This window comes from Limanda limanda, chromosome 7 (assembly GCF_963576545.1).
Source record: "Limanda limanda chromosome 7, fLimLim1.1, whole genome shotgun sequence".
In the NCBI taxonomy this organism is placed as follows: domain Eukaryota; kingdom Metazoa; phylum Chordata; class Actinopteri; order Pleuronectiformes; family Pleuronectidae; genus Limanda; species Limanda limanda.
In genome coordinates, this window is record NC_083642.1 from 19953722 (window position 1) to 19968965 (window position 15244).

The 15244-nt window shown below is 39.3% G+C and overlaps 1 protein-coding gene across 1 annotated transcript; it reads right to left on the minus strand.

The window, feature by feature from the left end:
• Positions 1-318: 318 nt before the first annotated feature.
• Positions 319-5733, minus strand: si:dkey-72l14.3 (Glyco_hydro_56 domain-containing protein). The gene is made up of 6 exons (XM_061074645.1): positions 5116-5733; positions 4313-4561; positions 4033-4179; positions 3574-3660; positions 2868-3062; positions 319-795 (listed from the first exon to the last, which is right to left on the minus strand). The coding sequence occupies exons 1-6, from the start codon at positions 5731-5733 to the stop codon at positions 319-321; spliced, it is 1773 nt and encodes a 590-aa protein (XP_060930628.1).
• Positions 5734-15244: the final 9511 nt, after the last annotated feature.

Here is a 15244-nt window from a genome sequence, read left to right on the forward strand (position 1 = left end):
GTTTTCATGTATTTGTGGTTGGGAGACTGGTGTTTTGACATGACAATCATAATCAAAATAATAATTATCTGGAACGTTGTTTCTCCTTTCAGGAAAAAAAAAGGTTTAAATGCAGCCAGTATTTATACCACTGTCTCTTGGCACAGCCAGTGATAAGGACTGGACATAGTGTTTTTTACTTTTGATGCTCTAAATTCATGTTCAGCTACAAAGCAGCACATCTGCAGCAAAGCAGGGATTCAGTGTCTTGCTCAAGGGCACTTAAGAAGGGCTATTATAGCCCAGACCTTCCTGGTGAAGGCAGGTTTATTTCACATTTTAAGGTTCCAGGCACAGATGCCCAATCACCAGCAGCAGCAGAACAGTCAGGTGTGGGGCACTCGGGGGATTCGTACCAGCGTCTGTAGGTTCCTCCAGTGAAGGCGATGGACTCCTAGTATCCACTGAACTGCTCCCTCTTAACTCTGTCACAGGGGCACTTTTCATTGTAGAAGCTATTGTAGATGCTGTTGTAGATGCTGTTGTAGATGCTGTTGTAGATGCAGTTGTAGATGCAGTTGTAGTTCCCACAACTTCTACAGTGTTTACTTCTACAGTGTTTACTTCTACTGTGTTTACTTCCACTGTGTTTACTTCCACTGACGTCCCATCTTTGGGGGGCTGTGGTTCGGAGACATCTCCGTTTGCGATCTTGTACCACTGGCACTGGAAATCTTTCTTCCATACCTCAGCCGGGTCTGGTTCAGCTGGCTTAGTGTCTGTGTCCGGCTGATCTGTGGCTTTTGCTGCCTCTGCCTGTGAAGATTGATGGAAAAAAACATTAACATTAGCAAAAAATGTTTGCCTTACATATCAGAGAAAATAAAACAGTTTACAATATCAGTCTGAAAACTGAGGAATAAATAATGTATAGGTACAATTCCAAATTTTATATTCATAGTGTTTTGCACTAACATCAAAATTCACACTTAATATTCAAGGTAAAAACATATCCTTCTCTGCTGTGTCTCAGCTACTGTTTCCTCTCTGCTTCCTTACACTCAGTGAAGATGCTCCTTCTTATTTTAAATCACGACGAGTTGCCTTTATCAGACATGACTCAAAACCAGCTGTTCTGTTTCAAACTCTCTACAGACCAGACACTGTGAGCTGACAACTTGTTTTTCTTTCTTTACACATTTCTTTCTTGTGTCCACAGGATTTTATGATGCAACTCTTCATGGGCAGAAAATGAAAAAGTCAATAAGGCACTCACCCCAAAATTATCATAGCATCACACTGAATGAAAGATATTGACATTAATATATGATTTAAGTGGTTGGTTTTCAAGACTCAATTTAAATTGCAGTACAACTTATTTCTAATACATCAGGTGATTATTCACTGTTAAGAAATAAATAATTCAGGAATTGTATTATTTATTATTATATTATTCATATTTATAGTATTTGACCAAGCCATTGGACCTCAACCCAATATTTGACCCAACCTCTCATATGTGTTTGTAAAACTTTTCATGAGCATGATTCCACTGCGGTTCCTCAAATATCGCACTAATTTAAAGACTGAAACATATTGTAACATAATCAAAGTTTTTATTGCTTATATGATCCTAAAACTTCAGTTTGTACAATTTATATAAATGTCAGTATACTTTTTATAATCACCATCAATCGTAGCTTTAAAAATGACCAGTTGAATTAACGCTTTTCAATAATTTGAACTAAAACAGAACATTTTATAGTTCATTAACTAGAAACTCGTCTGCCATAAGAAGTTCCTCTGAAGCATTGGATCGTGTCATGTCTTTGTGTAATGACTAGGGTTGCAAAGGGGTGGAAAGTGTCCGGTAAATTTCCGGAAACTTTCCGGAAACTTTCCATGGGAAGTTTAGCTCGGGAATTTGGGGAATTTTGAAAAAAAAAACTACGCAAATTAAACGCTGAGCAATAAAAACATCATTCAAAACTCTATTTTAAAGATGTATGGAATGCAGCACACGCTGCACGTTGAATTTCAACCCTCCACTGTGCATTCTTCCATCACATGCACAGATAACTCCCAGCATCCTGCACACTACAGCAGGGCTGATTGAGGCCTGCTGTAGTGTGCAGGACTAGTCAGGTAAGTTTGATGATATTACTGGGGAAAATATATTAGCATGCTGATTGAGGATTGTTCATCTAGCCTATTTCCATTGATTTATCTATCAATTGTAAAATATGTTTACAGACGATTGCAATTGTTTAGCTAACTATTTATATCTCTGGAATTGCATTAGTGTTTTTTTACAAACTTTTTTGTCATCTTATTCTACAGAACAATGCCACGTGCACTATCTCATGTGTGGAGGCATTTCACCCCATCCAATGTAGAAGGAAAGGCTGTGTACATTTGAAAATACTGTGCAAAGACCTATGTTAAGAATGACACAACGATGCAGAAGCATATAGTCAAGTGCCCAAAGTTTCCTCAGGGCTCAAATCAGCCTATGACAAAACAAAATGTTTATATTTATGTCTGTATATGACAAGGTAAATACAGTTAGTATAAATTACCCACAACATTTCCAGTTTATTCCCGTTAATTCCCGTATATTCCCGTTAATTCCCGTTAATTCCCGTTAATTCCCATGGAAAGTGTCCAACTTTGAATATTCCCCTAGTACTAGTACCCTAGTAATGACACAGAGCTGCTTGATGACTTTGCTAAAATGAGACCAAAGACAGAAGGAGTATGGTTTATATCTGAACGAGGTTAAACAGATGTTTCTCAGCATCTGTGCCTGTAAACAGTTTTAATCCTAACTGGGAACAGATAGCTTCATAATCCAGAGTTAACCTTGAAATCAAATCGAAATCTCTCACCTTTTCCGTCACCTTCTCAACTACTTCAGGTGGGGGCTGGAGGTGGAGGTAGGCAGAGCTTTCTGGCTTTTGACGCACACATCGTCCCTTTCCCTGGCACAGAGAAGCTGAGCAGAGCCGAGTTGCCGCGGTTACGTTGATGGAATATGGTCCCAGGACCTGGCGGACGAACTGTGCCAGGTCCTGGCACTCTCTCTGGGAAACAAACAGCCAGACAGTTGGATTTCAACAGGAAGCAGGGACAGTGGTACAGGCTGATTCCTAAAACACAGTGCGTCTCCTTTTTTTTTTCCTTTTTTCATCTTAAGTACTGGAAGGAATAGAGCATTTGGGAGACATAAGCAGGTTGTGAAAACATTTGCATGGAAAAATATGTGTTTATATGCTGAAATCTGGGGGGCAGAAAAATAGAGAACTAGATTGGCACTCAGAAGAACATACTTCCGCCAAGGCCCAGCAGCCCCCCCTGAATTCAGTTATGCTGCCCACACTTCTACAGACCAGTCAATACATTTTCAGCAGGATCCAAATATTATTTTATTATTTTCTTTCTATCCCCATGTTCCCTTTCTTGTAAATCTGTTCAGTAGTTTTGGCGAAATCCTGCTGAAAAACGAACCAACGGGCATGTGCAGAAAACATAACCTCCTTGGCAGAGGATAATATCACAAGATACATAATTATAAGTATGTGTGTGTTTGTGTACCTCTGTTTTAGTCTCATTTCTCTCCCAGATGACAACCCCAGCTGTCCCCAATGCAGCACTTTCTCCTATGGTGTTGACCAGGTCTGTCTGCAGAGAGAAGCATGTGGACAGTTACACACTTTTGTTTTGTGAGCTTTATACTTTCAGTTTGAAATTAAGTGATTGAAACAGCATCAACCTGGCAAGCTTTAATTTAAGCAGGTTTACATTAATGTAGAAAGACAGCAAATGCACTATTGCATTCATCATATAAAGTCTCAAGTAGTTTGACCACATGTCTACACCTTTTAACGAAACTGCAGAACAAAAGTAATGAAAACACACTTCCAGCTTGATTTATTATCCTTTCCACATATAAAGCCAATACATAATCAGAGCCATGTTACTATGGGAATCTACTTGTTGAAATGTATGGTCCATCTGGATCAAATACTTGATGTGTCAGATATTAAACATCACCTGTGAGAGGAAGGTATTTGTTGAGGTGTAGAGGCTCTTGACCAGAGGGAATACAGGAAGATCAAACGCCGTCCCAGTGAGAGATGATACTCGCAGGGCTTCTCTTACTTGACTGGATGAATAAAGTCTGGCTCCTGAGGTCCCGCCCTAGAAAAGGGGAACATGTTACACGATGAAGTGCTTCCACAGTAGTGAAGTCATATATTTGTCATGTAGGCTAAAGCTCCTTTCATGACTCTTCACTGTTGATTATTTCCCGTCAGCTGCTCATGTCGCCCACCTGCAGCTTCTCCAGAGTGAGGAGCGGGTAGAGGGCGGAGCTTCGTTTCCAGAGCCACAGAAGCTCGTCGTTAAGGGCCATCTCGGCAGCAGGGCACTGGCCGGTGTAATTGGCTAGCATGGTTTGGGCAGGGTCGCCGTTGTAGCAGCTGGGGAAAGGGGAGACACCCCATAATGCTTTGGGCCGTAATCTTTTGGCCTCCCGTAGCGTCTCCATCATTACTGCCTGGGCGGCTGCCTCGAAGTCCACCTGCGACAAGATCGATAAAGATCACCTTTCAGCCTCCTCGAATATTTGAAATGGACACACCAACATAATTAGTGACTGGTTTTCTCTGGGCCAATGTGACATGATGGAACAGATCGGAAACCGTGACCGCTTTATGGCAGGAGTGAAGTTATAGGATAGTTAAAGGAATAGTTTTACATTTTCAGAATATGTTTTTTTTATTTTGTTGCCAAGAGTTAGAGGAGGTTGTGATCACCTGACTACTTCTTGCACTAGAATGCTGTGCTGATGTCATAGGAAAAGTGCTGCCCCTGTCTGCACTGTACTAATGTGTGAGTGAATGTGTGAATGGCAAAGTAGCTGTACTGTGAAGTGCTTTGAGTGGTCATCACGGCTAGAAAAGCGCTCTATAAATACAGACCATTTACTACTTTCCACCAATATCCACCCATGCTTCCTCACCACTTCCTTTCTTCCCTTGTCATATTTGTCCATCTCTCCCTTTTTTAGTTGCACAATTGTATTTTCCCATTGTTGTTATTGTCCCCTCTTCCCCTGAATTCTATTCATCTTACCTGAGACCACTTCTCCACCTCCTCCGAAGTCCAGCTAGGGAAGAAGTTCTTCAGCAGGTTCCTCGATGCTTCCAGATACATTATTTGCTTCTCTCTGTTCCTGAACCACTGGGGGGACCACTCTGCCCAGCGCAGCACCCCCAACCCAAGATACCTGGGTGCAGGTAAAGCTGCTTCCAAGTCCTGCTGTGTCTTCTGGAGGTGGTTATCAAGTCGCATGTGCTGCGGTAGCCCCCCATTAACCGGAGTGTCTTTGTCTACAAAATACGGGTAGTTCCCCAGCATGTCTTCGTAAAAGAGAGCCACCCGGCCCTCTTGCTCCATCCCAAAATATCTGGGATCTGTCTTACCAGAGCAGGCAGAGTTGGGGATGCCCCAAAAGATGATGAAAGGCTGTCCAGACAGGAGCGGGAGCCGGGCTGGCTGGGGTGGACCAGCTATACAGAGGTCTGCAAAGGCAGTGAGCAGCAGGATGAGGACGGGTGCTAATATTGAAGGCTGGACCTGAGGAATTGTTGATGGAAATGCTGGAGCGGATATTTGAGTCCTAAGATTGTAAGGTGTCAGCTGTCCTTCTCCCTCTGCGTCCGGACGCGACGGGGGCTCGGTCCACGCCATTGGAGCGGCCTCCTCTCAGGCTCTCACCCGTTCAGTCCTTCACAGCCGATCATGTTCCTGTAAAACGGAGGAGAAATCAAACCATCACCATACTGTAATATAATAATCTTATCGATATGATGTACTACACATTTTCAAAGTTGGAGTTTATTTCCAACTTCTACTGAATGAACAGTTCAAACGTCAAGTGATATGTATGGGTTATTCTGAGTAACTGGGACCGGCTGTGTTAGGCACCATTCACCTGTGTTCACCTCTGTTTTATTGAGGTGGCAGCAGGAAATTAATTGTGGTTATTTCAAACTCATTAAACAAAAAACTACTAAAACTCCAACACACAAGTGGTGAAGAGAATCTGGTCCTTTACATGAACTACACTGTATATTATACACCATACATCAGTCATCCATTAGTTCACTTTAATTTGCGCAATTTTCTCTGGCACCGCCTCACAACTAATGAGGACATACAGACCTCACATCGAAGGTGGCACCAGAAAACAACACAATTATGAACAACATAGACAATTATCAAAATAATGACAAGAGCAGAGCCGGGTGAAAGACATAGGCAATTTAGTTTGTAATTGCATTTGACAGAGCAACTTGAGCACGTTTTGTGCTTGTTATTACTTCTCTAAGAGTTGTTGTGGTAAAGTTCAGGGGATGGAAAGGTCTACAATCTAAACAATTTTCCTATTTCTTCTTTAGCATCGCCAGTATTCCCCTATGAGTTTAAATATTAACCATGTCTTCTTGGCTTGACTACTGTAAGTCAAAAATATACAGATCTGTTGTGACTGGTCAGTTGAAAACCTGGTTCAACTCTCCTATCACAGATCCTATTTCCTGGTATTAACTTTTCTTTCTGCTTTGATTTAGTTTTCTTATATTTGTACAGATCATAGATTTCTCACAGGTTACAGGAGGCACATTTCATGTTGACAGCTGGTGTAGGTATGCTTTTATACCTGATGCAGGAAAGTACCAGTGACTTCCACTCCACATTTTTTGACACAATCATCATTGACTGTCCTCACATCTTAGACAGTCACCCGTCCTGGAGCGGGTCAACTACTTCTCCGCCTCAGTTTTTCACACTAATCTGACTTTTTTTTGTAGTTTTTCTGCAAAAGCAACAAGTGTTTGCTTATATAATAAAAGTACAAAGAGTCATGCCAAACATTCGGCCTGCCCAACATGGGATTACAAACAGTGAACAAATCTGCTTTTCCTCTAGAATGACTAAATGTCCAGTTTCTGCAGTGTCTGATAAAATACCAGATCTTAACTTTTCACTTAGTGAACCTTACTTATTACAAATCAAAACACATAATTCTCCGTAGCATTTTTCCTCTTTTGTCCTCATCTTAAATATTTTCTTTACAACATATGTCAGTGGCTTTCTGTTTCTTTCAGCCAACATGACGTCCCTTAACAAATGAACATATCTTTTCATTATTAAGAAACTAGATCAAACCAGATTTTATTTATAAAAACCCTTGTGTGCAACGGTACGATACAAGATGCTTAACAATACAGTTAAAATGAAGAATAAAACAACAATACAGCAATACAATGAGAAGTGAAATAAATAGATGATTATTTCATTATCCTTGATAAATATTTGTCCAGTCAGCTTTCTATAGCTTAAGTAGCCAATCTCCCCATCTGAGGTACACAAAAAACTCAGTAAGCCTCACGTGATTGCCCTCAGACACCAAATTCCACTATAGCCAACTTATTGTATATATATCTTTCACTGCTGTTTTCCCCACATTCACACACAGTAAGATGATCCAACAATCAGGACAGAAATATTGTTGCATTAGCAGTATAGCGGTGGTAATAAATAATCTGTCCTTTTCATTTGAGGTTCTATAATTAAACTTTTAATCCTAAAATATGTAGCAGTCGCAGTTTCTCTCTCACAGCTCCCAGTGGAAAATGCTGGTCGGGGTGCATGGGTTATAAAAATCTTATTTCATCAGAAGCTTTATACAAGTTCAATAAGTATTTCTACTGCATGCACGTTGCTTTCCGACACACTGTTTCCTTTTAATTAACTTGATGAGTCATTTTTGATTTCAGCTCAATGCTGTGAGACTGACACATAGATGACCACGGTGTGCGTCACTCTGTTCATTAGGATAATAATAAATACAGTGCTAATAAATGACAGCAGTAACACTCAGTCCAAACAGCCAGACAAAGACAGCCACACATTTGCGTACAACACTTATGTACAGTTTTAATACACCACTACTTAAGATATAAAGTTTCTAAAGGACTATATTATTTAACTACACTACTTTTCACTGACATATTACACGTTTTATTCTGATAGATTAAGCTCAAGGTTGATTGGACATAAAAAAAACAGCACTGTGTTCAGAAAACAGGATATTACTTTTGGAGTTTAAACCGAACAACAACTAGTTAGACCACCTGCAACTTTAAATGCATCAATAATTTAACACTGAGGCATCAGCAGCAGCAGGAAAACAAACTTTGAAGTTGATCACTGCAGTGTTTTTCCTGTCAGTGTGTGTGTGTGTGTGTTCATGAGGCTTTAGTCTGTGCTGTTGAGAGATGATGGGGAAAGAACAAATGCAGTGATTAAAGTATGAAGACTGATGTGGTGCAGTTTGGAATGAAAAATAATAAAAGTGATGAGAAAAGAAGCTGCATCTCCTACATCTTTTTTTTGAAATCATATCAAATCATGGAATGGAAACAACTTTTGACAAGTAAGCAGCTTTCTCACTTGTTACCGTGCTGCCAAATACAAAAATGGAAGTATTGTGTGAAATGTTTCACTCATGCACATGAAGAAGCCATTACATATAACAAAAATATACTTGTCATTAATGGGCCTGATTAACTTAAAAAGTGATCTGCTCTAGTTAAACATGCAGCAGAAAATATGAAAACAGGAGACCACGTCACCACCGCGACCACTGTGACTGTTTTTAAATAGGATGTTTCTGAGTGGCAATTAAGTGTAGTTGCTGCCTACAGATGTGGGAAGTAGATACCAGTCGTGAAGGAACTGGTGTCTTATTGGCATTTCGGTAACCAACCCTATTCATTCTAGTCACATTTGTCAATCAATTGTTTTTCTTATAATCATGTTTTATGTTTTGAATCTACAGTTCCTAAAATGTGTGTGGTTTTGGGGAATGTAAATGAGAATTATATAATATATATAACAAATCCTAATTTTTCTGAACTCGTTTAGATTTGTCAAATCGAACTCTACTGGAGGAATAAACACCATTTGTCCATCCTTGTATGTAATTTGATGAAGATGATGATGGAAAGCACTGTCCAATACTCAGTACTGAAATCTGACATATTGACACTACACATAGTTTTCATATGAATACATCAACTGCTCAGAGATCCTGAGCATGTTAACTGATTATAACACAGCATCAATTCCATTGATTAATGAGCAAATTGAATGTGAAATTCAGTTTAAATACCTGTCAAATGTAACTTCAGCAACAACTTTTATATTTTCCCATAACTAGATCGCAGGTTTCTACTTTTTTTAAATTGCACAGTAATCCTTCAGATTTCCTCCTCAGGTCATTTTAAGCATGTTCTTATCCACGTGTCGTCTAGGAACAGTTGTATAAGCTACTAGATCTCCAACATAATAAGCCACTAATACCAGGGAGGTCAGAGGTCATAGAATGCACAGTGTTTCTGTTTCTAAAAACAAAAGGTAAATGAAAGAGAGAAAATGTTTCTTTCTTTCTTTCTTCTTTAACTGATTTAGAATCTGTTGAATCTGAGATAAGATGATTTAATGATTCTTTCAGCAAATTTCTGTCTATATCTCTTTTTTCATTATCTTTAAGGAGAGACTCCTTTAATTGAATTCCCGTAATAAAGAACGGCAAATTAACTCTGGTCTCAAAAACATTGAGTTAGTGTGACTTCTTTTTATAATGTAGCTGTTGTGAAGAAGTAACATATAGTAATTATTTATTAAGGCCACACTTATTACCACCTTGATTCCTGCTCTTTCTCACTTCCTCACAAAATATTAACACGATAACCCGTTGGCTGTTATCTAAAGGGTGACTACAGTGCTTTTAAAGTATATTCGCAGAAACACACAAATAAGAAAATAGATCAAATTCCTATATTTCTTCTCTTCCACCATTTACCCATAGTGATACAGTGTTTGTCTACAAGCACGATCGGGGAACCATCCTTTCATTATATCATAGCCTGAGTTCGACAGTATTCTTAATCTGATCTTTATCTGTTACCTTTTTCATTGCAATAGCTGTAATCTCATCATACTGTATGTAATCCTGCATTCACTGGTAGTAGTGAATGGGAACCGTGATATGTGGATAATCTGGTCAGACTAAGCTGCTGGTCTGTGTTTACTCTTCTGTCTGGGCACAGGCTGATCCTGAGCCCAACGCCTCCACAGCAAAAAATAAAACACCTCGGCCTTAATGGTTACATGTCAACGATTACAGATCTAATGTGTCAGCCTGTATGTTACATAGAGGTTAAAGACTAACTGACTTTTAATTATTATACTTACTAAACATATTGATGAAATTGATGAATTTGGAAACACTGCATCACTAATTCTAATTAAATTTTTTAATGTGTTCATCCCACAGTTCATTTGTCTGCTCTTCGCCCATAATCACCACCACGCTGAGCCGAGAACACAAAGAAATCTCTGTTTTCAGCCTGCAGGGACTCGGATTTGAAGTAGTCACCATCAGACAGCTTTTAAATATCTTATTTTGCACTTGAGGAGAAAATTATTTGTGACAAAAAAAAAACGCTTAAATGTAAACATTGAGCTCTTCAATCAAATATAATCTGCAGAATCACTGTTCCTTTCAATTTTTGACAATGAGCACTAACCATCAACCACAGTGTCGAGCAACAGGTTTCTTATTCTTTTGTCGTGTATTCAGAGACACTCTTTTAGAAAGTCTTTGCTGCTGGTTTGTTTTGTTTTCAGTTATCGACACTTCGGAGACTGATGCCTCCTGATTGTGGGCAGATTAAAGTGCTGCTCTGCCTCCTCATGTTCCCTCACCGTGCTGCTGCTCAATGAAGCGGGAGGAAACGGTGGTAGGATCCAATCAGTGAAATCAGCAGAGATTAGGGTGATACATGCGTCACTCCCATCTGATGCCCAGAAAAGAACCAGTGCAGTCGATCTACAGCAAATCACCGCTCAGGCTCAACAGTGGTTTCAGTTTTTTCCGGTGTTATAGAACATTTGCTCAGGGAAAAGAAATCCTCAAGGTCCAGAACACACTTTACTTTACTTAGTGTTTTGTCATCATCTCACAAAGTTGTGGATGTTTTTTCTTGTGTCTGCATCATCAACACCATTGAGCAGCATTATACCAGTATACATAGTGTAAGGACGTATTATTTTAAATCATGTTTTGTGAGACAGATCGGGTAAAGTCAGGAGGGTGATGGTTACTTGTGTTTGCTCTGAAGATTGTTGCTCAGTGGTCAAGACCATAGATAACTACAACAGTCCCATTTCAATTTTGTCTCTCTCTCTCCTCGTCATCCCTCTTTCTCGCCCTCTCTCTTATTTTCTGTTAACATCTACTGAGGTTGTCAATAAAGCCTTAGAAATGCAGGTGAATTTCCCTGCAGTCACTGACATTAAAACACAACAGTAGTACTTTTTTAACCAAAGACAATGACAGTGTCAGATGCTGGTTGAGTCACCTTCATTTCAAAGTCTCCTCTTTTCTTGATCTCAGAAAATGTGCTGGGACTTTTCATGGCCTCCAGTGATGAAGTCCAAATTGTTTTCTGGTGACCCTCTGACCTTTCCTGCTGTGTCTGTGGCATCATCCGCTCTCTCCTCACAGAGCAAAGCCCTTTTCATCTAACACATTGTGTGTGTACTGAGATCTAACAAGTAATCATCAATACATCCTGAGATGACTCACTGGCTCTTAGATGAGATACAATATACAGGATAAACGATACAGAACAAAATGTCATATAGTATCATATTGTTTAAATTGTATTTTATCCAATTTAATAAAAAACCTCAAAAAGTCAAAACCTACTGAGGCTTTTTCATTATTTATATATATATATATATATATATATATATATATATATATATATATATATATATATGTGTGTGTAAAATGCCACAGTAGTGTCAATGAATTTCATCACACGTGTTGCTTGCAGTAATATAGATATTGCATCTGCAGTTCTTCAAACCTATTTCTGTGTTGCGGGAAATTAGGTTTCCTGCATAAAACATCTTCCACACGCTAGCTCATTCCCACCTGTAATACTCACGTGTGTCGGTCACATCTGCAAATTTAGTAAATTAAGTAAAACCACAAGGCTACATAAAGATGTGTAGATGTGTTGATGTAGTTGTGTACACCTCTGTATTAGTGATGAAATATGTAAACGTTCATGTCAAAATGTTCAACAGTTTATACACTGACACTGGAATGCGAAAATTTGTTATTGTTAGATACCACTATTCATTTTCCACTTTGACTTTTCTATGACGTGTTTATCTTCATATAGAAACAATTCTATCTGATATGATATTTTAGCAATTTCTACATTTTCAAGACATTTCTATTTAACTGTTCTAGATCTTTTGGGTACTTTTGCTGCCTGGAAACAGTCAAAAGTACTATTTACACAATAATGTAGAAACGTGATTTCCCTATTGAAAACAAATGTATTTTTGCCTTCTCTGAGCTGTAGTGTGGCCAGGTTGGTATAGTTTTGTAATCTGAGGTTATGCAGAAGCTACAGCTTCAGCCTCCAATACTATGGTGCTAAATGGAATTTAATATGAGATGCTCAAAGTCAGTCAGTTCAATACTTTAACTTTAAAACCATTTTCTATTTAACATACCAAAACATTTTTCTGAAGACGATGTTTAGTTAATATCAGTAAGTTTTTAATTGAATCATTTGTTACTGTAGTAGTTTTATTAAGTGCTTGTTTGTTCATGTTGGAATTAACGACTAGTGACAAAACACAAACCTTAACTTGAGCCATGTTCTCATGTTAAAAAACAAATCTCCACATCTCACAGTCACGGTCATTCAAACTGAAAATGTTGCATCATGCAAATTGAATTAAATTGTATTAAATGAAACCTAGTCAAAAATGCTAAAGCCCTTCTACTTGACAAATGTTGATCGGAAGCCAGACCAATTGATCAGGACCAGTGAAACTTACCGAGGCCGGAGTTGTTCCTGTATCTACTCCTCACAGTCTGGAAACCGTCCCACTCTCTGCTCCTGACATCAAGATGTTTAATTCCTTTGTCTTTTGATTTATTCTTCACTCGTCCTTGTAGGAAATTCAAGCGATTCTGTTGGATTTGCGAGGGCATAGATAAGCTTTGCATGTGTAACATGCATCGAACAAGAGCCTGACATCCGGAAGAGAGAGATCGAGAAAGGAGGGAGGAGGGAGGTGTGGAGACAGAAATAGACAAGAGAATTAAAAAGAGAGATAAAATGTGACATAGGAGAGAAAGAGAGGGAGGAGGAATAAGAAAAAAAGACTGAAAAACTGCAAAAAGTTAAGTAAGAAAACTAAAGAGGTAGAGGAGGCGCGGAGTCTGTGTTGCAGATAGAGAGATGGGTGGGCAGGTGTGTGTATGTGTGTGATTGTGTGTGTGTGTGACCTCTCCTTCACAGCCAGGCTAAGCTTACTTACCAGGAGAAGGTAAGCAGGGTCAGTGTCGCCCCCGCCAGCTCACATGACCAACGACACTGGCCGTAATACCATAATCCTCTTCTCTACTGCTGGTGCTCTTGGCTAAACAAACACCCGAGCTGTGGAGGATCACACCTGTCTCCCTCCACCTCCCCCCCGCACTCACTTCCGTCCACCTCTTCGTCTTTTTTGGACTTCTCATCCTCCTCTCTCACTCTGTCACCTTCCTCCCCTCCCTCATCTGTTGGTTTTTTTAATCACCTGTGTACATTTTCATTTCTTTGACTTTCCTCCTCCTTCTCCTCCCCCTCCGGCTCTTTTCTTTCCTCCTAAATCCCTTGCTCCCTAATCTCTTTTCTTCCACAGTTGACTATGTTGTTTTTCGTTGACCTTTCTTTCAAAGATTCAGCCGCCACCCAAAAATACCCCACCAGCATTGTCTGTGTTTGTGTGACACAGCAATAAACCAATGGTCCTTCTTTCTCAATTTTTTTTCTTTTTCTGCTCTTTATTTTTAATCTCAAGAACTTGTGCTTTGTTCAAGCTCTAATTCTTGTTTAATCATGAATATGTTTTTCCTGCGTTAGAGGGGAAAACCTGTTCGTCCTTTATTTCATCCTGTGTCAGCTTTTTTTCCCACTTTTCTATCAAATTTAAAGTATTAATTTCGCTGTTTTTATTTGGGTGGATCCTTTTTAGTGAAGAACATCATCACCATCTATTTCGCCCTTGAAAATCTGTCAATGTGATGCCAAAGACATTTTCATACATTATTTTCAAGCCTCTGGTTTCTCACCAATTCAATTCACACTAGACAAAAAGTCAAGTGCCTCACTAGCCCCCCCATGTGGCTTTCTATGTTTTCAACGGACAGTAATTAAAGAAGTAAATTTGATCTGTGTGTTGCACTACAGTAAAGGTTAAGGGATCAACTACATCATCAGGAGAGGTTACATACATGTCTACCAATTGTCATGTTGAGATATTCTCTGGACCAAAGTGATAGATGTTCTTTGATGCCATCCATCCATTATCTGTACCACTTATCCTTTGAGGATCATGGGGGCGCTGAAGCCAATCGCAGCTGACATTGGGTGAGAGGCGGGGGGATTCACCCTGGACAGGTCACCAGTCTATCACAAAATACACAAACACATACAACCGGTCACCCTCACATTCACACCTGTGGTCAATTTAGAGCCTAATAACATAACCCCACCCAACATAGACACAGTGAGAACAATATGTCAGAGTTAGTCAGAGAAAGAATATTTAAACAAATGCATTTAAAATCAGAGTGCATAACTCTGCCAAGACCCAACTGTCCCCTTAAATTCAATTAATCCTTGTAACCACATTACATGCTTCCCACTACGCATCGCTGGTAGGTTTGTAGCCTTGTTTGAGAAAAAGCCCAACCCCAAACTAAGTTTACATCTGCTAGAACCAGATTTTAATTTGGATCTGCACTAAATTTCACACACTTATAAATATCAGTCCTATAAATATGCCTGTATTTTTCATTTTATCATAAAGCTCCATTAATAATAATTAATTAGTAATCGTGCTGACTGAGAAAACATAAGCTCCCTGACGGAGGTAAAAATGTGAGCAAATCAATGGAGAAATGTGTATTATCAGTAAAGAATTAAATCTTCTCAGCAGTATTTTTCCCTAATAATGAGAAACATCAAATGTTTAAGTCACAAATCAAATGTGAGTTACAGCATGCGTCGAGTAACACAAGCTCCACAGCCACTGAGTAATTTGAAGTCGTGGG